Source organism: Phacochoerus africanus, chromosome 16 (assembly GCF_016906955.1).
Source record: "Phacochoerus africanus isolate WHEZ1 chromosome 16, ROS_Pafr_v1, whole genome shotgun sequence".
In the NCBI taxonomy this organism is placed as follows: Eukaryota; Metazoa; Chordata; class Mammalia; order Artiodactyla; family Suidae; genus Phacochoerus; species Phacochoerus africanus.
The window spans coordinates 55,378,133-55,403,307 of record NC_062559.1 but is presented as its reverse complement, the minus strand read 5'-3'; the positions used below and the strand labels follow the sequence as shown (position 1 = coordinate 55,403,307).

General features: G+C 47.1%; 1 protein-coding gene across 3 annotated transcripts in view; it reads right to left on the bottom strand.

Moving 5' to 3' along the window:
• The window catches only part of VPS41 (VPS41 subunit of HOPS complex), a 165,496-nt gene that overhangs the window by 25,432 nt on the left and 114,889 nt on the right, over positions 1 to 25,175 (bottom strand). For all 3 annotated transcript variants that reach the window (XM_047763542.1, XM_047763541.1, XM_047763540.1), the window contains 8 exons: positions 18,963 to 19,060; positions 14,704 to 14,833; positions 13,181 to 13,296; positions 11,619 to 11,675; positions 9,367 to 9,428; positions 7,655 to 7,736; positions 5,094 to 5,186; positions 2,444 to 2,571 (listed from right to left, as the gene is read on the bottom strand). In XM_047763542.1, the coding sequence (XP_047619498.1) occupies positions 2,444 to 2,571; positions 5,094 to 5,186; positions 7,655 to 7,736; positions 9,367 to 9,428; positions 11,619 to 11,675; positions 13,181 to 13,296; positions 14,704 to 14,833; positions 18,963 to 19,060 (766 nt within the window). The remainder of the gene's footprint in view (positions 1 to 2,443; positions 2,572 to 5,093; positions 5,187 to 7,654; positions 7,737 to 9,366; positions 9,429 to 11,618; positions 11,676 to 13,180; positions 13,297 to 14,703; positions 14,834 to 18,962; positions 19,061 to 25,175) is intronic.

Sequence of the window (25,175 nt, the reverse complement as noted above, 5' to 3'; positions counted from 1 at the left end):
ATATTCAACTAATACAAATTTTCTTAAGAAAGAAAAGCCTCAACATTTTTTAGAGAAATCCATATACCAGACAAAGAAATTAGACTCAAAATGAAGGCAATTCTTATTCTTTTTTTTTGTCTTTTTTTTTTTTGGTCTTGTTGTTGTTGTTGTTGCTATTTATTGGGCCGCTCCCGCGGCACATGGAGGTTCCCAGGCTAGGGGTTGAATCGGAGCTGTAGCCACCGGCCTACGCCAGAGCCACAGCAACGCGGGATCCAAGCCTCGTCTGCAACCTACACCACAGCTCACGGCAACGCCGGATCGTTAACCCACTGAGCAAGGGCAGGGACCGAACCCGCAACCTCATGGTTCCTAGTCGGATTCGTTAACCACTGCGCCACGACGGGAACTCCTATTCTTATTCTAGTAATAGAAAAATCAATTAAAATTCTTACAAGCAGTGTTCAGCTGACAAGTGGATGATATTCCAAAAAGCTTATTTGCAAGGAGACTGTATAAAGTTTAAATGTGTTTTTTCTGTTGAAACAATGTTTTTCACATTGTGTAACTCCCTAGGTTGGGCAAAAAAGGTGACTGGACCTAAGTGGCACTGTGAGTCCACCATCAGTGCCACAAGACTATCAGTGTTGTCAGGACAGCCTTCGTGCTGCAGAGGCTGATGAAAGCTGGAGCAATGTTTCTGGAAGAAAATGGTTAGCGTTCCAACACAGAATGCCACAGTCATGACTTCTTCTGTGGAGGCAAGTTTTGTTTTTGCTTTTGTTTTTAGATGACACAGAAACTTTAATAGCATCCTAAATTTCAAGGTGCTCCTTCCCAACAACCATACAAATACATTTTTTCCAAGTCAAAACAGATATTCTGATGCTTGAAATGCTCCTGCTAATTTCTAATTTATTCTTCTAGGCTAATATGCAAATGAAATTGTTTGGATGATTGGTTAGTAGTAAGCGTGGCAAACCAAATCGGCTTTTACATTTAGAGAAAGGCTAAGTCTCCTCTTGTAATAGTCAGGAAATATTAGAAGCATTAACGATAATGAAATTTTCATAAGTAAAGAGTCAAATTCTGAAACAACAAGCAGAAATGAGCATGAGTAGGCAGCAGCAACATAAACTGTAATTCTTGCGAATGGTTATTTTTGAGCTCTTGTCCTGGGATAAAGCAACGTCTAAAATGCAACTTGCTGAACGATACATGGACCACCAAGTTCCATGGTCTCTGGGGAGTTTGGTAGAGTATTAAACAGAGCAAAGATACTTGAAACAGTGCATAAACTTCTAAGAACTGTAAACGGAAGACAAAGTTGTTTTAATAGATGCTATGATTTCTAGGTCTGATATTTTAAATTTAAAAAGTAGGAATTACTGTTATCCATATAAATGTGTTTGAGGAAGAATCTTGTTTACATATGATAGGATTTGAGCTTTCCGGGGCAAGAGCGTTTTTTTTTTTTTTTTTTTTTTTGTCTTTTGAGGGCTGCACTCGTGGCATACAGAGGTTCCCAGACTAGGGGCCGGATCGGAGCTGCAGCTGCCGGCCTATGCCACAGCCACAGCAACATGGGGTCCGAGCCTCATCTGTGATCTACACCACAGCTCACGGCAACGCTGGGTCCCCAACCCACCAAGCAAGTCCCGGGATCAAACCTACAACCTCATGGATCCTAGTGGGGTTCTTTAACCGCTGAGCCATGGAGGGAGCTCCTGGAGCAAATCTTAAAAAGCCCTGAATTCTAGGCCATGTTGACGTGCCTTTCTTGGTCTTGGGTACAAGGCGTAAGATGAGGGTGGCAGGGGGCTCATCTGAGGCGGTGGGAGCCTGAGGAGGGCTGCTTGTCTCCTAGCCCACAGCTCCCAGAGGGCACGGGCATACCTCATCTAACTGCATCACGGCTTTGGCGCAAAGCCCGGGTCCCTCCAAGTGCGATGAAAAGCATGAACTGAGCTTCCATTTTCTGAGCCTGACTTAGTGCCAGGCACTGCACTTAGTTAGCTCTTGATTATGAAGTTCCATTAACATCATCCCATGAGGAACTGGCCCGTGTGGTCTTACAGATAAGGCATCTAAGGTTAGAGACATTTGCTGACTTTCAGATCCAAGAAAGACAGGATCCGGAGCCTCACTGGGCAACTGATTTGCTGGAGCCAAGACCTGGCACCGTCCCTCCCCGAACCACCGCCTCTACCCAGCGATGCCAACCAGGGCTCCTCTCCTCCGGCAGACAGAGGTCCTCACGCTGGCATGGCTTCACACGCCTTCCCTCCCTCCCTCCCCGTCCAGCTGTTCGCTGGAGTCCCTGGAAGGTTTTTACCAAGAGCGATTAGAGCAAAACGATAGAGAAATCTGCATCTTCCCCACTCAGCTTTTGCCAAATCTAAAAGATGGCAAACCTTTCAGGGAGATTGGTCTGGAAAAAGAAGCACTAAAATATACTCACAGTTCTGCTAGGGTTTTAAGTAAAGTCCTGTTCTGACTGTCTTTCTTCAGGTGACCCCGAACTGCCTGAACGATTACCGCGTTGTTGTACAGATCTCCAGGCCATTCCCGGATCAGCGTGGCAAAACCCTAACCGAGGAGGGGAAAAAAAAAATACTCTTTAAATGGGAAAACAGTCCAGAGAGTTCAAACAATGCCCAGAAGTATCTGGAAAACAGAAAAAAATCACTTCACGATAAAAACACTGGTCCATAAACCTATCATCAATTTTCAGACTGCGGGCTCGGGGGGTGGCGGTGGGCTCCTCTCCCCTCGCCGATCCTGGGAAGTAGGCGGTGCCATCTCTCCCCTTGTCCCTGGAGGACGAAATGCACAAGGAAGAAAGGCCCTGGGTGCTTCCATAAAGTGCCAGTGCGCAGACCGAGTCTAGCCTGACTTCCCGTCTCCTCTTTCCGGACCAGCTCGGACACGCAGAGGGCACATCTTTAACCGCTCACAGACACTGTCTGGGCAGCGGCACGGCCGCCACGCACGGGAGGCTTTGCTCCTCACAGAATCGCCCGCAGCCCACCTCCAAGTCATCGTCTCTGTCTTCTTTTCACGCCTGCCGCTAAACCCAGCTTTGTCTGGGGGTTTGGGGGCATCCTGCACAGCACCAGGAGATTTACTCAGTACTGTGTGGGAACCTACGTGGGATCAGAACCTGAAAAGGAATGGATACATGTACAACTGATTTACTTTGCTATATGCTGAAGTTAACACGGCTTTTTAAGTCAACTATATTCCAATACAATTTAAAAAAGAATAACGTTTTCCTTATGTGTAAAACATGACCTCAGATGGTACGGAGGCAATGACAACTTGCAACGTCCTGTGAGGCCCCAAAAAGGAAAACTTATCACTGGGTTAAGCCTCTGAGCTTTCTAAGGAGCTGAAGATGCTGCTGCTGCCACAACAGACTCTGAGGGGCGAGCAGGACCCTGAGGACAGCAGCCCGCGTCTGACACCTCCTGGTTTACGGATCTTCCCAGCACCGGTGACAGCTCTGCAAAGGAGCTCAGCAGCCTTGTCCCGAAGCTGCCCAGCAGAAACCCTAGCTTCTCCTCTAGTTACAAGCGGGAGCAGACGGAGTACCCGCCACACTGCATCGACAGCCTTGTCGTAACACGCAGCACACTGTGCACTGATTTTTCTGCTCACATCGGGTTCTCAAGCTCAGTACTGTCGACCTTTGAGGCCAGGTAATTCTTTGTGGCGCGTGGGGCTGTCCTAGGCCTTGCAGGGTGTTCACCAGCTGCCTTGCTGGCCTGTACCCGCTAAATGCCAGCAGAGCCAATTCCCCAGTCATGACAATCAAAAGTGACCTCAGCAATCGCCAAAGGTCCCCCCGGGGGCGCAGTCCGCCCCTGCTGAGAACTGCTCATTTGCATGCTTGGGTGTGACCCAGACAACGAGGGAGCAACCGCTAAATATGCATTGTGTCATTCACATCTGCATGCCTCGGGCCTAGCACATTCCTGGAATATAGTGAGCGCAAAAGATTTTTTTGAATAAATGTGTGTTAAAGGAACAAACCTGAAACATTATCATCCATTCTGGGTGCACGCAAAGATGAAATTTAAATCCAAATCCAGGCATACCTACTATGTACGGCTTTGGGCAAGGAATTTAACTCCTTTCATCTTTGGTCCCTGTAACGTTGGTATTATTATCATGCACGATGTTGTGGGGAGTATAACGTTGCAACAGGCACATCAAAACACAGAGCGTAGGGTAGCTATGCAATTCAAGGGCTGCCTTCGGAAGCAGACAGACCATTTCCACCCCTTCGCCACTCCTGCCTCTCAACTTTTCTCCTTTTTACTCTTTGGCTCTATCAGTGACATAGAGACGTTCCCAGGCCAGGGACTGAATCTGAGTCACAGCTGTGACCACAGCTGCAGCAATGCCAGATCTTTAGCCCACTGCACCCGCGCCTCAGCAGTGACCCAAGCTGCTACAGAGACAATGCTGGATCCTTAACCTGCTGTGTCACAGCGAGAACTCCCCAGTTTGTCTCTAACCCCCCTTTGGCAAACTCAGTTCTGAGACTCAGGTTTTAGAAAGTTCTGTTCTTTAGAGGCAGTAGAAGCATCAACAGTAGATGCTATTTTATTTATGAAATCCCCCAAGCGGTGCTTGGTCCTGTTCCTTTAGCTATTATCTAGGAGGCAGCTTGAAGGAATTCTTCAAAGTGTACATGGATTAGATATTTTCTCTGTCAACGTCTGCAAGAACACTAGTTGTCACCAGAGTGTATGGACCTCAGGTTTTTTCCGGTCTTTTATTTTTTTTTTTTGCTTTTTAGGGCCTCGCATGCGGCATAGAGAGGTTCCCAGGCTAAGGGTCTACATCTGCGGCCCACCCCCCAGCTCATAGCAATGCCGGATCCCTCACCCACTGGTCGAGGCCAGGGATCGAACCTTTGTCCTCATGGATTCCAGACAGATTCATTGCCACTGAGCCAAGACGGGGACTCCCCCTGTTTCATACTGCAGAGAAACTACAACTCTGTTTCTCTTAAACCAGCTGCTTCACTGCACATTTTTTTCTAGATTTCTTAATATTTTCCACTGTGAACAAGTAAATACGACCATGTTAGAATGTCCTACCTCATAATCACTTTCCAAAAATTCATGGAGGGTCATTTCATAGATGAGTGGTTTCAGAACTGGATCCCCTCTTGGCAAATAAGGACTAATAGCCTAAGGAAAGAAAAGAGAAAAAATTTCTTTACAATGTAGCAAAACAAAACTGTACTCCAAACATGCAGCCAACAAAAAAGCACACATTCACTTAAAAAACTCAAGGCAACTGAGTACTTTGGAAAAATATTATGAAAAGATTCAAATAAACTCTACCTTCCTTCTTCTTCTTCTTTTTTTTTTTTTTGCTTTTTTAGGGCTGCACCTGCAGTATATGGAGGTTCCCAGGCTAGGGGTTGAATCAGAGCTGTAGCTGCCGACCTACGCCAGAGCCACAGCAACGCGGGGTCCAAGCCTCATCTGTGATCTACACCACAGCTCACGGCAACACGGGATCCCCAACCCCCTGAGCAAGGCCAGGGATTGAACCTAAGTCCTCATGGATACTAGCTGGATTCGTTTCCACTGCACCACAACGGGAACTCCCCTAAACTCAACCTTCTTTTAGCAAATTACAATATAATTTAAAAAGCATATGTAAGGTGTCTATATGTATGAATAAATTTGAATCAAAACATTCCCTCAGTTAAGTTAAACCTTCTCTTCTTCCTGATGAATTAATGAAACGCTAAGTAAGAGGAGGGAGAATGTCACCGAGATGATAAAAGTCAGCTTCTTACAGCAGTCACAGGTCATCTAGTCATCATTTGAAATTACAGGGAAACACACTCAGTGCTTTTAGCTATCTCGGTGCTGCGTTAAGTGTCGAATTTCCAAACACTACAGGGGACTCTGCAGTGCACTACCCACCAATCACCAGGCTCTGTCCCGGGCACCTCCAGGGGCTCAGTCTCGGAGGGAAGACAGGCAGGTATCTAAACAGCCAATCGCACCACTGCCTGCTACGTGTCACACGACACGGGTTAACAAGATGCTGTGGCAAGGCGCATCTCGCAGATGGAAGCAGAGCTGACAGATGCCAGGGCCTATCAGAGAGAGAGGGAGAAGGGGAAGGGTGCTCTGGCAGAGGGAACAGCATGAGCAGGGCAGAGCAGGGCACCCTGGATGTGTACTCTGCACAGAAGGAGGCCAGAGTGGCTCCGGGATGCAGAGGAGGGGTCAAGCAAGGGAGATGAGGCCGGAGGGGGAGGTGAGGGGGGTCATGAAAGGAATCTGGATGAAATACTCTGAGAGGGGGAAGTGAGGGAGCATCTTTAGTTTTAAGGGGCTAACTTGGCTTAGGGTTGTCCAGAGGTCTACCAGAAGGCCCTAGCAATAGCTCTGGCAGGAGATGAGGCCGGAGAGGGGAGGCGAGGCCTGGGTGGGTCTGACAAAGTAAAGCTGCGAGAGAATGAGGAGGTGAGGCAGATGTGCTCGGCAGGACGGAGGCTTTGGGCCACTACGCGTGGCGGTGGCTGTGACGTCGTACACACAGACTGAAAGGAGAAGGACCAAGCATGGGGAGGAGACGCATTCGCACGAGCTCGAGGCATCACCATGGGCGGGACACACGAGGAAAAGCGGCCGACACGCGCTCGCAACACAGGCATGCGATTCCAGGGGGCGCGTCTCGGTCGACGCGGCCAAAGCCCTGGACCAGATCCTCCACGACAAGCCCCGTAACCTCGACGAGGAGTGTCCCGGCGGGTCTCTCGGAGAAAAGTCACATTTGGGGGCAGGCACAGGACAAGATACAGGGTTGGGCAGCTGAACAAGTGGACTTTTTGAACGCATATTCAGAACACTAAGAGAACACGGAAAAGGCTCACAAGAACTGGAAAATAAAAAAAGTCTTAAACAGATCTACATGGGTATACTTCAGTGGTGTGCGTCTGGATACTGTACACTCAGCTGGAAGTCAAAGAAAGTGAACTATCAGAATCACTGGTTGGAGGCACCTGGTCAAAACTCTCCATCTGTCTGCCGGCAAGTGAAATGCTTTTTGAAAACGCATTCATTTCTTGAGGACATTTGGAAAATGTTTTAGTCTACCGGCTGAGACTACACCCGTTTTCCACGGTCACTAAGGAGAATGAAGAAAACTTCATCTGAACAGACAGGGAAGTAGAGGGAGATGAGAAAGCGAACACATCATACATGTACATGTTGTGAGCACATAAAACATGCGTCAGATTTTCATTTTTAACTAGTTGCTACGTGGCACTTTTAACGGATTTCTAAATGTCTGATTTCTAGCTTTAGTACTCGCTTCCCAGTAAGAACTGGTTATTCTCTTATTTTGATATCCATCTCAGTATTAATATACGACATACAAACACGAAGAGTTAAAAGTAAAGCTATTCTGGAGCCTCCGCTGTGGTGCAATGGGATCTCTGGTGCTTCTGCAGCGCCAGGACTCAGGTTCGATCCCTGGACCAGCAGAGCGGGCTAAAGGATCCTGTGTTGCTGCAGCTGTGGCGTAGGTCACAGCCACGGCTTGGATCCGATCCCTGGCCCAGGAACTCCCTATGCCGCTGGGCAGCCAAAAAAGAAAAAAAAAAAAAAAAAAAAAAGAAAGCTAATCTTACCTTAAGCTGTCCAATTTCTTTAAATTTATAAACTTCATATTCCCAGAGTGCTGCATTTTTCCCAAGAATCTTCTGGCATTTGCTGGCAGTAAAAACATCCCAGGGAGAGAGAAAGTATATAAAAAAGAAAATAAACAGAGGCAGAATAAGGAGCCATTTCCCCCAGTGGTTCAGACCCAGCTCTCATCCCAGAGTTTGGACAAATTTCTATCTCAGGTGCCAATGAGCATAACGTTATTACTGGTACTATTTGACCACATATGCAAGGTTGCTGGAAATCATGCAAACACAAAACACTTATAAATAAAGATGAGTCTCCTTCAAAAGACGTTGGTTAGGTGGTTTCCCAATAATCTTCCTGTTCCGAGCTGAGCTTCCTACTTATCCAGACAGTTTGGGGACCCTTTTTGCCTTGAAGAAATATCATACCTAAAAGCGTCAATTTAAACCACTTCTTCACTGGCTTTAAATAATGGACCACAAAATCAGACTTTAGAAAACTGGACTCCTACCTTAGTACAACCTGGAAAAATGTTTATGTGTGAATAAAACTTTGATTTACACATCAAAGAAACACAGCCCCCTGAGTCAAGGGACAAAACACAGGCCTGAAGGCGACCTTCTGGGCTACCAGGCAGTTCTGCGGGGGGCGCTGCACGGCCTGAGGGGGGACCGCGCCCAGAGGCCCGCACGAGCGCTACATCCCATTTACGTGTCTGTCCACCCACAGGCTCTGCAAACCAGGAGCCTGGGGTCTGATCGTTTCCATCCACTGCCGCCCTCCTGGAGGGAGACAGTTCTCCTTGAGCTGTGAGCAGAGGCACAGGCGGCCTTTCTCTGGACCATCTTTTTGGGGATGCTTGTAAAGTGAACATTGTAGAGACAGATGGCATCCCTCTCCAGAGCAAAATAAAAATAATCTCTCCCTCTGGAGTCAAGGGCAGGCAGGCAGGCTTACGGCCCATTGTAAAGAACCAGATACCCCAAGCTCAGGGCCCCTCTTCTCTAGCACAACCCACTGCCTGTGCAGGGTCATCTGGCTCTCTCTGCGTTGTGCCTTGGGAACCAGAGCAAGTGCTGGAACTCTGGCCACAGCTGTTGCTGAAGTAGATGGTCCTGTGTCTCTGACCCAGGAGAATCAAGTCTTCTTCCAGCACCCGCGAGACCAGCGGGTACCCCTATACAAAAGGTAAAATCTTGGCCTCTTCGTGGGGATTTTTTGTTGTTGTTTGTTCTTTTTAGGGCCGTATCCCAGGTATGTGGACGTTCCCAACTAGGGGGTTCAAGTAGAGTTGCGGCCACCGGCCTGCGCCACAGCCACAGCAACGCGGGATCCCAGGCGTGTCCGCCACCTACACCCCAGCTCACGGCCACGCCGGATCCTTAACCCACTGAGCGGGGCCAGGGATCCACCCTGCATCCTCATGGATCCTAGGTGGGTTCTTAACCTGCTGAGCCACGGTGGGAACGTCTCCTCAGCGTTTCTGACACCTCGCTCGTTAAACAACGAGAAGCCCCGTTCTCATTTCGGGAACATGAGGATCCCAGGCGGGTCAACAGCATCGGTCCGTGATTAAAACCGTCACTGCTGAGAAACGACCCGTGAGGTGTAAAAAAAAGTGCCTGCCACCCGCAGAGAGCACCTCATCTTTGCTGTTAATGTGACTCCACCCTACTTTCATTCACAAACCACCACGAGCCGCCCTGATTACCGTGCTGCTGCGTCGTACTCCCCCTTCTCCACCAGGTGGTTGATGTAGGCCAAGCCGATGTCCTGGGGAAACGAAAGCAAGGACTTTCCTGATGAACCGGAACAAACGGAAAAGGCCGCTCTCGGATCCCGAGAGGCCCGCGCCCGACCCGAGGGTCCCGCCGCTCGGCCGACTGGACCTGCGGATGCGGCTTCATCGCTTTATGTAGCTACACTCGCTTCTTCCCCGGGCTTATTTCAATGTGCTGGAATTGTCACAAATTTCAGAATTCACAATTATTTTTTTCCTTTTTTTAAAGTTACTACTTCAAGGCTCCTAACCTGCCCGCTTCTAAAAAATTTCCCACCAAAGAAACCTCCGATACTAGAAAGATGATCTGACAATTTCATCTTGTCACTGAAGGTAAAATTGCTTCTTGTGCTTTCGTCTATAACATGTGAGCATATCCTGTCTCCGTCTGTATCAAGGGTGAAGCAAGGCTGTAAGAAAAGTTATAATAGACAGATCATAATAAAGTGAAATACTAAAAATCAGAAAGTGAAAAGTGAACACGAGCTCAGGAAAACCAGGTCATTCAAACCCGCGTGTCTGCGCAAGAGGAAACGGGCCCAGAGCAGTGACCTGACCGGTTTCGGTGTCTGTGCTCTGTCCCCCATTCCACCTCGATCTTGAAGGGACCGGGGGTGGCCTGTGTCACCAGAGCCATGGCAATGCCTACAAGCATTTTCACGAGAAGCCTAAGACAGTACAGACAACGAAACGTGGTTCTAAGTTCTACTTTATGCGCAAAACAATTTGGGGCCGGCAGTGAAGATGCTTCTTTTTCTCTCTGCTCTCTTGTCCCAGGGGCCTAATGAACGTATAGAACACACGCCCTTTCCAGAGTGAAGGGACGTCCCCACAGTTCTTCGCTTATGAAACGTTGACTCTCACGACCGCTACGCAGCAAACTGTAGTTCCAGTCTGCTGGAAAGGGCGCCAACTTTGTTTCTGTGAAGAACCCTCACCTCTCGTGGGAGCTCTGGGGAGCCCTTCTGGGCCAGTTCCTGGAAGAGGTGCTTCCTTCTCCAGACTCTCTCCTCAGGTCCGTGCCCCCCGCCCCCCGTCCTTGCTCTCTGTGCTCTTTTAACCTCAACCTGACCCGGTCTCTTCTCTGCACATAAGCAGATTACACGAAAAGCCCACCGCTGCCGCGAACCGGCCCAGGCTGCCGGACCCCCAGCCGCAGCCTCCCCACTTGCCCACTGGCCCATCTGTCCATTTCAGCTCGACTCGCTCGCCTCCTACTTGCTTTCACTCCAGCAAGCGTGCATGGTAAGAACAGATAACACAGACCATGCACCCGCCGCCTTCCTGTGACCGGACCCCGTGCGCAAGCGCCTCGCTAAGCCTGCCTGAGCTGCTCCCTTCAGCTGTACCCTCCTACTGGGAGGGGCGCGCCAGTGCTAGACGGTCCCTGCTCATCTGCTACAGTTTTGAAGGAAGCGAAAACACAAGACGCTCTGGTTCTCGTTCTTCCTTTTCGTTCCCGGGTGACTCTGCTCGTACACGCCCTGGGAATGAGGCTTTTAGCGAGAGTTTCAAAGAGAAGGCCACGGTGGGGAGCGTGCGGGCAGAAGGAATTTCACCGAAACCCAAACAGCCGTCAGCGATGACGTTTCCAGCTTCCATCCAGAAACCGGGATCCGGGGCTGGGCCATCTCGAGGGACACTTCATACTCAGAGGATAAAGTTTCTCTTCGGCTTTCCGCCGGCACAGTCACTGTCACGTTTAGGTAGGAAATGGGCTTTCCCGCAGTCTATTTTCCCAGAGTCTGCGATGCAACAAGGAAGTACTTCACGTCCCAGACTGGTCTCCGTGACAAAGTCAACTGAGCCTGCTATTTCGGAGACACTGAAGCAGCCTAGTTTTATGAAACGACTCTTTTGTAAATTTCATGACCACGTGACTTTACCTATGATTTAAAGAAACTTTCCCACATGTAACTGGAAAGCTTGGTGTTTAAAGTGTATTTCATAAATCCAGTTTCCAAATTACCTACAACTGCCTCCTAGCAGGTGTTCAAGTTTCTTGTTTACAAGCAGAAAGTGATTCAATACAATGAAATATTTGGACCTCTCAGGTCAGAGAATTCGTTTGAAATAAATTCTCAAAAGGTAGGGAGAATCTGTTCTTTTCAAATTATTTTCCGTCTCATTACCACTTATTGAAAGGTAAATTTATGTTTCGAATAGTAAGATTACATACTTACCAGAATCTTATGTCTTTTAATGTTCTTTTGGCTGATTTCAGCTGCCATCAGAGCTTCCTGTATTTAACGATCACGGTAAAAGGAGCAGAAAAGGGAAAACGGGAGAGAGTGGGAGAGAAAGATAGTGAGGTTGTAAATACTACATTTATTATGTCTTAAAGTTCTAGGCTACATAAATGAGCCCCCCTTTCCCATGGCTTTTTCTTCAAGCACAGGAACTGTTTGTGTTTTGGTTGAGTGAACCTCGCCAAATTCAAGCCCAAACAAAAGCAGTCAACCAAAATGAAGACTCCGCTTATTTCCATTTGAATCCATTTCCACATGAGGATGCGGGACTCGCATTTCAGACACAAATCAAAATATCAAAATACGACAAAATTCCTAGGTTCCAATAACAAAAAATCCATCTGTCACTTAAGTACGTACGATGCGTGTTAACACAGGACACTTGTCCTTCACGAAACAGAAGAAGTAAACTCTATGCAGACTTTCAGGCGTGAACACACTACGATGTTGAAAATCTAATTTTACCTTTTATCTTGGTAAGCTTACAATAGTTACTTTAACAAAAATCTTTGAGACACAACATTTCTCTAAGAAGCTACTGGATCTAAAGCAATAATGGTAATAACTGGGGTAGGAAATTGGTATCAACACTTGGACACTAAAATTAAACACATTTTACCCCAAATCCTTTCAGGTGATTACAAATAAGTGGACCTTTTTTTTTTTTTAAGCTGATTAGCAGAAAGTTTCTTTTTTTTGCTTTTTTTCTTTTTTCCTTTTATGGCCACACTCACAGCATATGGAAGTGCCTGGGCTAGGGTTGAACCGGAGCCGCAGCTGCAGGCCTACAAAACAGCCCCAGCAACTCCAGATCTGAGCTGCGTCGGTGACCTATGACACAGCTTGCGGCAACGCCAGATCCTTAACCTCCTGAGCGAGGCCAGGGGTCAAACCTGCATCCTCATGGACACTATGTTGGTTCTTACCTCTCTGAGCCACGATGGGAACTCCCAGAGGGTTTCTCTAACTAAGTCAACACCATCATGTCTTTGCCGCCATTAAAATTAAAAAACGTTTTCCTTTTTAAAAAAAGCCACGATGGGACATTATCTACTCAAATTAATCTGAACCAAGACTTAAGAAGCCTAACGGGTCGTCCGAATCATCCTGAGCGAGTGTAGCCAGACGGGTTTACTGTTACACGTGAAATAAGCACAAAGTAACAGCTTCCCTAAATTGACCAAATGGATGATTCGGAAATACTAGCTCTTCTGTATCTTCCTGGAAGAACCACTCAACAAACACGGCAGCGGGCTGGATCTAACCCACCCTCCCCCCCAGCTCATTCCCTCCATCGCCAGCTCCTCCTCTGCAGAACAGTGAGGCCAATCAGCCTCCTTGCAAGGAGTTTCTGGGGAGTCCTGGCAAGTTATTAGCCTCCTACATGTTAGTAGGAGGTAATAATTCACCTACATAAAAGATTTATTACAAAAACCTTGCGTCCCCTCTCTGCTACCGCTATGTCAACACGCGGAAGAGCGTCCGAGCAAGGCCACCTCGTATTTCCTCTTCTCCAGGAGCCAGTCGATGTGGTCATCTTGGTCGCGTTCCTTGGCAACGACAACATCTCTTGGACTCACGATGTAGAAGAGCGACTCCCCTTCCGAGTGCTCTGCAGGTGAGAGGAGAGGAGGACAGCCTGGGTGACTCCACCGGAGGAACCTTGGCGGGGGCGGGGGGGGGGGGGGGGTCAGGCCACCCGGGCTGAGCGTTAACAGAAAACGCTCCTACCTTTGGCCCAAGTGTGCCTGGCTGCGTTTCAATGTAGGGGTGGGAGGCAGGGTAGAAAAGGATGGAATATATTCCAGGGCTTAACAAAATATTTACATGTGAGATCACTTGGAAAAAAAAAAAGAAGGGAAGGAGGAACGAAGGGAGAGAGAAAAGGAAGGAAGAGGGAGGAAATTTCAAAAAATACGGTCGGCTTAAAAATTCTGTTTCGTCCGCTGACATTCTGCCCTCCGCTGAAAGAGAGTCTTCAAAATTTGCCGTGTCTCCTGCATATAATTCATCTACTGTGTATACCCTTTCTTTACGGCCATTTACAGCACTGCTCTATTTTCACAGAACAATTACACCCCACAGTTGGCCGTGATGGTTCCCTCCTCCTCAAGGTCAAGGCCATCTAACGCATAAAGGACAGACGCCCCGAGCCCTCAGGACGTCATCCGTCCCTTCGGCAGCTGCGATGCTGCTCGTAAGGCCTTCCTGCAGAATTCAGCGACGAAGCCTGCTCTGCAGGGTTTCTAAGTGTGCCGCAGAGCTTTGCTCTGAGCGAAACACGACTGGACGCGTTCACTTGCAGTGTCCACCCAGAGTCCATGCTCCCACTTCTCAGCGGATCAAGGGCTTCATCTAAGAAAAGCTCAAATGGATTTAGACGAGTTCCTCCTTTCTTTTGACCAAAATGTGAACTGAGAATATTCTCAAAACACGGCAGTTGTTTTTAAAGCAGGAAAGAACTTCTCAACAGCCAAAGCTGTTCTGATCAATGCATTTTTCAAGGCTATGACGCCCCTGCTATGACTCCGTGGCAGTGGTTCTCCCTTTATTTCTGAGTAGTCACTACCTAGTCACCCACCCACTCAGCAAATATGCCGCGAAAGCCTAGTAGGTACCCGGCGCCCTTCCGAGTTCCGAGCACTGGGTCACAGAAAGACGACTTCTCTGCAGCCCAGAGAACGCCTTCTAGGGACACGGAGTTGGGAGTGCCTGGCATCAGTGCGAGTCAGGCGCCACGGGAAACAGGAGAGAAGAGCAAATACAAGAACCAAGGCCAGGAAGCCTCCTCTCCTTGGTCCTGACTCCATCTCTCCCCCTCCCTCCTGCTGTGGGAGCTCAAGTGAGTTCTGCAGCACCTCTGGGCCTTGATGCCTTCGTCTGCAACCTAAGAGACCCGCCCAGGGAATTTCTAAGATCCTTTCAGCACCTCAACTGAAATTGCAAACTGCGTTACTTGAGCAGAGCAGCGACACTATGAAAGCAATGAAACGAGTCGGATCCTTCATCTCTCTCTCACCTAAGTGATAATCTCTGCATTCATTTTCCTGGAAGCCCCTCACAGTCAGAGCATCAGAAGAAATCTCTTCACAGGTCTCCGAGAGCGGCTGGATGATATCCAGCCTGGGCCTGGCGCAGTATTGACTTTCCTGGGGCAAAGAGAGGGGAAAGGCTCGTTTGTTTCTCTTTTTGTCTTTTAGGGCCCCACCCGCATTATACGGAAGTTCCCAGGGTAGGAGTCCAATCGGAGCTGCAGCTGCCAGCCTACAGCCACAGCCATGCCAGATCCGAGCCGCGTCTGCGACCTATCCCACGCTCATGGCCATGCCAGCTCCTTAACCCACTGAGTGAGGCCAGGGATTGAACCTGCATCCTCATGGATACTAGTCAGGTTCTTAACCCACTGAGCCACAATGGGAACTCCAAAAGGCTCATTTAAATTGCCTTTCTCTAGATACGAATTAATTCTAGTCAGCCATAATTAAGCACTTTGGGTTTGTAAGTTCAGCAGCTGTAAGCCCTTCTGACCACCTGCCGTGGATGGCCCCACAGCAGTAGTTCACTTTGGCCTCTTGTATGAGACACACAGGATGGACACCACTGGGCCAGGTCCATGGTCCCCCGCTGCAGCCCCTTCATCTCCAAGGGCAGCCCCCGCATCCTTCGACCAGGTGGTTAGGAAGAGCCGGAACCATCCCAGAACCTGCCCCCCGAGTCAGACCACGGCCACCCCTAGGAACTTCAGTGGCTGCGCTGAAAAGCCAGAGACCAAGAGTTATGTCCACGGCCGTGCCTGCCAAGCTGATGGAAACGGTCTCGGCCTGCACCAGCCGGTGGGACGGACACGGGTCCCAGAGGGACCCCGCTCGCCTGACCGGGACTCCTGCGACCGAGAAGCAAATGCAGCCAGCACAGGAGGGCCGCGACTACAGTTTCGGCCATGGCAGTTCTAGAGCCGGACAGAAGGGGTACAGATGCTTTGCTGAGGGCCTCTGACAGTTCTACTGACTGACCAGGTGACTGTCAACAGATTATTCTCCTTGAGGCCTTAAATCACCTCCTGGACTGTTGTTCCCAGGCCTTAAATCACCTCCCGGGAAATACTGTTGTTCCCAGGCCTGCAGATGAAGGAGGTGAGAGGATGAAGACGTTTATGGAGGCCGCGGCTGCCAAAGGGGGAGGAGGAGGGAACAGGAGGGACTGGGAGCTTGGGGTCAGCAGATGCAAATGACTGCATTTGGACTGGATGAGCAACGAGGTCCTGCTGTGTAGCACGGGGGACTGTGTTTAGCCACTTGTGTTGGAACATGATGGAAAATAATGTGAGAAAAAGAATGTGTGTGTGTATATATATATATATGCATATATATAAAAATGTACACACACACACACGTATAGATTGGGTCACTTTGCTGTATAGCAGAAATTGATGAACCATTGAAAATAAACTATAATAAAAAAATTAAAAAATTCTTTTTACTAAGGCCAAAGTTACATGAATAAAGAGTGAGACAGTGATTTGTGGAAAAACTGGAACTATGGATTTGAAATCCAGTGTGTTTTAGATAAAGCTCACATGCCCTCTGACCATTGAGCACAGAGGCATAAAACATACACCTGACTACTTCGCAAGGCAACAAGACCTAAAGCTGCGTGGCACTGATGCAGAGAACATGGATGAAAGGAACAGAATGAAACAAGTCTAGAACATTCCCCAACTCTCCAAGGTCCCTCAGTAAAACAGTAAGCCTCAAAGATTTTTTTTCATCCGTTCTGTTAGGTTAATTGAGAAGCAATTATGTTAGCTTTGCATCTCATATATTTAAAGCATTCCAAAAGTGAAAAGGCAACTAGGAAAGATCAATTAGTAGGGGAAAAAAACCCCAGTGGATAGGCAGGATAATTTAGTGGTTTTGTGGAGAAATAAACAGTATCTGAATTTTAAAACAATAGCTACAAAAAGAAAAAAAAAAACTCAGACTTGAAAGTTTTAAAAATTAACTGCTGTGATAATGACAAAAAATATCAAAATTAAAATAGCAAAATAGAAAAAAAAAATTGAACCAAAGAATGTTAAAAGAAAACCATCTCGCTAGGCCATATAAATAGCTCCTTTGTGTGTATGAGGACTCCATCAGCCAAATGCGATGGATGAGAAATGCATCCTCTCATTATTTTACAACCTTTGCTCCCTGGTCAAAGAGCCCTGCTTACATGTGAATTTCCAGGAGCCGGAACTTGGCCTTGCTGATCTTTGAGAGTCAATGCTAAGCACCATTCTTAACATACATGTGTTTAATTAATTAATTTACGAATTATTAGTTGCACCCCCGACACGTGGCATTTCCCAGCCAGGAATCAAACCCATGCCACAGCAGTGACCATGCTGGATCCTTAACCAGGAAAGAAAAACAAAACACAAATTGATAACAGCTTCATAATTAGGTTTCATCAGCCAGATGAAATAATTCACAACCACCAGAAGTGAGGCTAGGAGACCCCACAGCCATATGGAGAGAGAATATGCAGAAGTGCTCCTAAAAATACAGCTATAACTGTGTCTGCCACTGTGTGAGGGGACCGGCATGCGTATAACAGGTGCAACGAGGGAAAATATGCTGGGATAATATTGTGACTCAGAGAAAAACCAATTCTGTTTACTGTTGCAGTTAAACTGGCTTTTTGTCATGAAGAAAAAAAAAAAGAGGGGGCATGGCTGGCCCTAGGCTTGCTTCTTTATTCCTTCTGTTGTATCGGTTTGTCTGTGTGTAAGGATTTCAGGGCACTCTGGGGTTGGAGGAGGTCCGTCCGTGCGTGAGGGTCTCTGGGCCCTCTGGGGTTGGAGGAGAGGAGCAGTCACACACACTGGCACACACGCTTGTGAGTCCCTCCAAGACCCTCGCTTCGTCCTCTGGAAAAATCCCACTTTTGCATTTGCTCTCCGAGGCTGGCCTTTCTTGATTTTTCCTCCTTTCCAAAGGTCTCTTTTATTAGCAAAGGTTTCCTTCCTTTCTTTTTTTTGGGTCAATTGTTGATTAGGCTTTCCGTTTTCATTGTACTGCTTCTTTCCTTATATCTTTCAATCACCTTCTCAGTCCTCCTCACACTCATCAAAAAGCACTGTATTTACTCCCTCAGGAGCCACTGCTTTTCTTTATTTTCCAAAAAATAAATAAAATAATAATAAATGGATGGCCTGCAACAGGGCTAGCAGCCAGCCCTATTGATTTCAGCGGGTTTGAGTGTTCACTTAACGTCTACAGCATCCCATTGCCTAGCAACACGGGCGCCCAGAGCGCCCGGTTACCATAGTGATGGCTTCCTGATGCAAGTGCTTGCTCGGAGAAATGCTGGAGAGCAGCTACCCCTTCCAAACCAGGACTCCCAGGGTTCTTCTCCCCACCGTTTGAAAAGGGGGCAGGGGAGAGAACAAGACAAGGAGAATCCACTCCTTGTAACGATCAACTGCGGTTCTTTTACACACAGCATCCAAAAGAAAGTCCTCCGCAATGACTACCCTTGTCTGTGCCTTGAAGCCACCCCTAGCCTCTTCCTGGCAGGGCCCCTAGACTCTGACAATACAGACAAACCGGGAACGGGACCCATCTAGCCTTCAAACAAAGACTCAGCACACAGGCCCCTCTGCTGGACCTCCTAACAGGCTTCATTTCAAAGTCATGTACAACGAGATTCTGATTCTTGGCTGCTTACCCTCAGCCATTCATTTCATGCCATCATTCGCACTGATAACTGAGACTTAGGAATGATCCAGCTACTTCAAAACAAGAATCAAGTTCCTCAGCATCACTGGGCCGCTGGGAAGTAAACAAAGACGTCCGGACCCCAGACATAATGGCCCGCGCTCTCTGTCATTCGCTCTGACCACAGGCACCCCTGCTGTTGCTGCAGGTCAACTTCCTTGCTGTCATCTCCGCTAATGCAGAGTGTCAGCTTAGCTGCTGTGCCTCCCAGCAAGAGGAATCCTTCATTCCTATTGGCTGAAATATCAAGAGAGGTGGAAAAAAAGAAAGAAGAAGAAGAAGAAGAAGAAAATAAAAGACTCCCCCCTGCTTGGCAAAAGGAACAAAGGCAACCACTGAATGGAGCTCCTGAAAGGTAAAGACGTCAGGTCTGCAGGGCGGTCTCTGTCGACCTTGTTTTATGGGTCAGAAGGTTCTGCTTGGACTGGAGCTGAGTCCTTTCAGGGGCAACGTGATCTGGGCAAAGCAGTACCAATGACCCACGCTTCCCATTGTACCGGGGGTGAAAACAAATTACCGTTTTTTCCGAAACCTCCTTGACGTAGGAAAGGACGACCAGCTGATCCCAGAGAGGCGCCAGCCCGCTGATGTAGAATTCAGTTTCAAACTGAGACACTGCAAACAAAAGGGATGCGAGGGTCACCACCAACAGCAGCAAAGAGCAGCTCGCAGAGGACAGGACACACCGACTCCGAGCGCTGGAGGCACTCGCTCTGGAAATCCAGCGTTAAAGAGGGCACAGATAAACACACCTTCTTGACAACAAGCAGTACCAGAAAAGGACAGCTGGGAACTTACACTTGAGAATTTCTATTACAAACAAAAAGCGACCTTGACAAAAATGGCAGCATGAATGATGGTCAAGGGTGATACCCACGTAGCGAGTTTAAAAATGACAGTGAAACCTCATTGAAGACACGCTGACATCCAGAAAAACCCAGTGTAAACAATTATGAATAACAGTAACTTTAAAAGAGTTACATGGTAAATAATTTTAAAATATCAATGACAAAATAATTTTTAAAGAAACATACATTTATGTCTTCTGCGTTATGGCGGTACGACGACCTCAAGGAGCACGCTGTTTGTAATTATGGAAAAACTGTGACTACTTTTCAACATCTAATAAACGTTTTCTCTAAAGACTTAACAGTTTTTATAGAAAGCATGTAAATACAGATCCCACTATGATGAAACACCAGTTTCTTAAGTGAAATGAGCTCAGAGGAAATGAACTTCTCTTTCCTTCTTACAGCTAGTTATTCAAACTCAGCCATTGCATCAGTTAAGAAATACACAGATTTAATTACAATGGACCTCTAAGATCTTACAGAAGGCGCAACGGTACAAGCATTGCTACAGTATGATTTTAAGGACTAGCTGTTGTTGAACATTTATAATAAATGGCTCTTGTTTTAAGCAACTAAGTTTTGGGAGGGTTTGTTATATGCGGTAAAGCTGAGACAGCAGCGGTCCCAGAAAAGCCCTCTTCCAGGAATCGCATGTACAGATTCATTCGGGAGTAAATGCTCATTTGGACCCACCACATTTTCTAAGAGTTTCTTTTTTCTTTTTTATAACGATTTTTATTTTTTCCATTATAGCTGGTTTACAGTGTTCTGTCAATTTTCTACTGTACAGCAAGGGGACTCAGAGTCCGTTCTTCTCCACACTTCGGTGGTATTGGCTTCAGGTTTCGTTAACTTTTATGGTAAAATGACCATCTTTTTCAAACCAGCGGAAGTCAGCATATTGTAAACGATACTGAATGTGGAGTCGGGAAATCTGGGTTTTACTTGCAATTGAACTCAACTTGGAAAATTCAAGTGCATTTCTGTGGGTATAATTTTCCCATCTACAAAAGAAAGGAATTGGCCTAGAAATAAACCCTCTAGCGCAGATGAAACAAGAGGGCCCTGAGTTTTTCTTCCCCCTCCATTCTCCTGGTAAATCACCTAGTGATACTTAGTGCCGGTCTGCAATGCGTGCTCCTTAAACAACTGTCTTGGAAATTTAATTTTCTCGCCACAATGAAATTTTATTTTGCGAAAATACTAAATAGTTAATAACAAAAGGAAACTATGTTAAATGTTAAAAAGGATACTATTTCTTAAGCTCTGTCCTTGGTTGGACTGCGCAGGTGGTCAGGGTGCCCTGGACAGAGTGCGAGTGGTGCCAGCTCTGCCACGAACCCTTTTTCCTCCACCTCTGAGGATCTGAACGGAACACTCTTGTTTCGCACATGAAGCACCTGAGTAGAGAACTACCTCCCTCACAACCACATGCGCAGAGCCGAGCACGTCCAGCAGGCACTGAAGGTTCTGGAGAGGCTCCCCCAGTGCTGGGTGTGAACATGGGGGGGGCAGGGGGTAGGGACAGGGAAAGGCTAGAATGCACCCTGTGGGGCGACACACGACCCATCGGTCAAAGAGGTGACAGGTTCATGTCCTAGAAGATACACAGGCATGTAAACAGGAGCTTTGGATGCCAGCACTCCTGAGGTTGCCTAAACTCTGGTAGAGATGGACTTGAGTTTGGTTTTACTAAATCTTTCTATCACTGAAATGTCACACACACAGTTCCCTCACCAGCAACCTGCGTGAAGAACGAGCCATCAGAGATGCCGCAGAGATTGCTCAGGGCACCCACACGGAGGCTTTGATGTGCTTGTCTGCCGTAGGCACCCAGGGCAGAGCATCTTCTACGGCTTGGTGGGTGAACGAGGTACCCTCCCCCTCTGGATGCTAAATGGGCTGCTTAGGCTCACACGCAGCGTCAGACAGACGCCCTCCTAAAGTTAACGGAATCCACATCAAGGCCTTGGTTTACACGAATAAGCTCTAGGAATCAGAACTGAGAAGCTAGGAAATAATTTTACTCCATGGGAAATAATTCTTTCCTCCTCTACATCCAGATTTCTGTCCTCAAGGTCCAGAATAATTAATACCACAGAAAACGTCCTGTCCTTCAGCTGCAAACATGCAGAAAATCTAATGTGTAAACAAGGCAAGAGACGAAGAAGCACATACCCACCTCCTCAGTTCCAGATACTATAACAAATGCTTACTTGCTACGTACTAAATCCTACCAGACTTTACCAATTTAAAAGTAGTAACAATTTAGGTAAAAATTACAAGAAGTGACTCAATTACAAACCAAAAACCGTTATTTATGAAGGTAAAATGGTACATAAAAGAGCATGGTCGAGATTTCCAGGGCTACAGTAAGCAAGTTTCAACATTCGGATAAAGCTGCAATTAAATGATTCTCTTCATTTTATTAAAGTGATTTAATATCAACAGAGATCTTCTTATGGAAAACAAAATTGCAATTACAGTCATACCCAGCATGGGTCACAAATCAAGAGATCTAACAACGGCTGCTTTGAAGAGTCCACCCCTTAGAAATTCATCTCCATTAATACTTGCTAGGAATGCTATCAGGTGGAAAAAAGACATCTTCCTAATGCGAGTTCCCAGTTTAGGGAAATGTCTACAGCTACTCTGGATTTTAAAAAAGACATTTTGGAATGAATGGCGGGGTTCTGTTTTTTTCATTACTAATTACGAATGCAGAAAAACAGGACTGTTTTAAGATCTATCATGACTCAGTATATCCTTTATATTAATGCTGAATCCACGAAGGGCTGATTGGAGGCAGTGGCGTCAGAATGAAGTATAAGGAATATTCTTAATGAATAGATAATTATGAACAGATTTAGCAAAAGAAATGCTGAATGGTAATATTTATTCACCTGAAGAACATATATAAATGATGTACGAGTTTATTGACCGGCTGTATAAAATATCTTCAAATAGTTACTGCCTTTCTATTTCAAAATTCCAGTGGACCAAAATTTGTTTTCCCTGAAACTGATTTTTCCCCACATAACAATTTTTAATACTTTCAATGAAAAAAATGTTCTTTTTTTTTTTTTTGGTTTGTTTGTTTGTTTTTTGTCTTTTTGCTATTTCTTTGGGCCGCTTCCGCGGCATATGGAGGTTCCCAGGCTAGGGGTCGAATCGGAGCCGTAGCCCCCGGCCTACGCCAGAGCCACAGCAACGCGGGATCCGAGCCGCGTCTGCAACCTATACCACAGCTCACGGCAACGCCAGATCGTTAACCCACTGAGCAAGAGCAGGGACCGAACCCGCAACCTCATAGTTCCTAGTCGGATTCGTTAACCACTGCGCCACGATGGGAACTCCGAAAAAAATGTTCTAAAGGAAAGCCAGTTTGAATACAGGTGGTTTATAGGTCTCCTACCACAGAAGCTCAACCTTCCAACTACATCTGGAAAAGCGAGATTGTAAAGAAAATAAGGACAAATTCAGCTGGAGAGCACTAAAAGAAAACAGAATGCAAAAGCTGGAGGAGGGGCAAAAAAGGAGAGAAACCTGCAGAGTTTCTAGAAGGAGTCACAAAAGACTGCAGCTGGCCAGATTTCAGTCAAGGAGACCCAGAAAGGGGCGCCTCGGGAATGCCCCGCAGGAATTGCTCTGCGGTCCCCTGGACGCCGATGCAGGTGAGCTGAGGTACAGCCTTCGTTCTGGCAGAGGTGGAAGGCCTGCTGTGCTCTGGTTTACTCCAGAGGATAAAGCACTCCTAGACCTGCTAGAAGAAATAATTCAGGAAAAGGATTCTAAGCAGAATAAGAGAATAAGAGGAAGAAATATCAAAAGGACCATTCACATAAACATGCTATTCAGGCAGGTCCTAGGGTCCCAGAATGAGGGCAATTCTGTACACAGCCCTGATCCAGAAAGGAGGCTTGAGTTCTAGATCAGTGCTATCCAACAGGACACTGATGAAAGCTGAAAGCACGGCTTCTGTATGCAATTTAAGATTTTCTAGTAGCCACATGAAGGGGTAAAAGGAGGTGAAACTTTAAAAGTATATTTTATCTCATGTAACATAACCAAAGCATGATCATCTCAACGTGTAGCAGCATGAGAAAATATTAATGAGATCGTTCGCTTTTAATTTTCATTCTAAGTCTCGGAATCCTGCACACTGCACGTCCCCATGGCACCTGCCGCACGTCGAGCACTTGGTATCTCTGAGCGGCAGGTGGCTGCCATGGACAGTGCAGGTCCAGGGCCCCGCAAGTTTGTTTTTAAAGTGGGAGGAATTTTACTCAAATACGTTCTGGTGATGCTCGCCGTGGGTCATAATTTTCAGATACACACTGTATTACTTTAATTTGTAGTTTCTAGGAGGGGGTTTTATTTGCTTTTTGTTTGTTTTTGGTCACTCTCTCAGCGCACGGAGGTTCCTGGGCCAAAGGTCAGGCCTGAGCTGTAGCTGTGACCTACGCCACAGCTGCGTCAATGAGGAACCCTTGGCCCACTGCGTCCTGCTGGGGGTTGAACACAAGCTGCTGCAGAGACAATGTTGGATCCTTAACCCACTGTGCCACAGTGGGAACTCCCCACGGTTTCTACTTTTGTCTCTCCGTAGTTTTAGGAAATTTTTCTTGAACTACTGTTTCTGGTATTTATTCCATTCTCTTGTTTTGTTTTGTTTTCTGGGACTCTAACCTGGAGGCTGAATCATCTTTGCCTACCTTTAATAGTTACCATTTAATCAAATCTTTTTTCCCTTTATTTGTGCTTATAATTTTTTTCCTCTTCTAGTTCCTATAGCTTCTATTATCTTTGTTTCCATTTGTTCCTGCATTTCTTCCAGTGTGGTTTTCATTTCTGAAATAATCTCTTACCTTGTTTATAAATATTTCTTGAGTTCTGTCATTTTGAGATTTCAAGACTCTGATTCTTACTGTTCTTTCACGCCGTCCAGCGCGCCTTCAGAACGCCTTGGAGGTGTTGTGAGGCAGTACAGTTGTGACCTCTTTTGTGGGCGTTTCTCTCTGGTGTGCTTTCATTGCCAAGGAGGTTAATTCTGCTCCGTGTTCGTTTTTCCTTAAACCTTAGTGTGGGATCCAAGCTTGGTACTTTTCCGTGCTTGCTCCTGGGGGAGGGGGGAGTCCCTGATGCCTCAGGAGGAGGCAGGAGCTGGGATCCGTCCTCTGACCTCACGGAAGCCCTCAGCCGCAGTCCTCATCCCGCGTTAAAGCGCCGGCCCCGCGCTTTCTGGGACTTCATCCGGACTCTGCCTCTCGCTCTGCTTTCCTCTTGCCCATCCACTCAGGGTTTATTCTCCGTGGGCTCGGCGCTTGCAGGAAGGGCTGGCCACTCACCTGTGAGGGTCCACAGGGGCTGCTGGGCTGTCTGAGCCCCTCACCCTAACGCAGCCCTGCACCTGCCCCTCGCAGGGCAGCCTGTGGTCTCTTCCAGAAAACACCCTCCGGCTGTTGTGGAGTTCTGGCCTCGAGTGCCTGAGAAGCCCCTTGCCTCCTCTGTTTTCTCTCAGACACTGGAACCACAGTGGGTGCTGGGCTACTGGTGTGTTCTGCCATCTACTTGTGTCTGGGGGTCCCCAGGGCTATGTCGGAAAAGTGCTGTTGGGTTTTTGGTTGCGTGACCCGTACACTGTGGTTGAAATGCAAACTATGCAGTCACTACGGAAAACTTCAAAATTCCACAAAGAACTGCCATATGATCCAGCCATTCCCTTTTGGGTATGCATCCCAAAGAAGTGAAATTAGGATCTTCGAGAGACATCAGCACACCTGCTGTAGCATCACCTACAACAGCCAAGATACACAAACAACCGAAGTGGCATCACCAGAGCAACAGGTAAAGCACGGACGGTGCATATACATAAAATG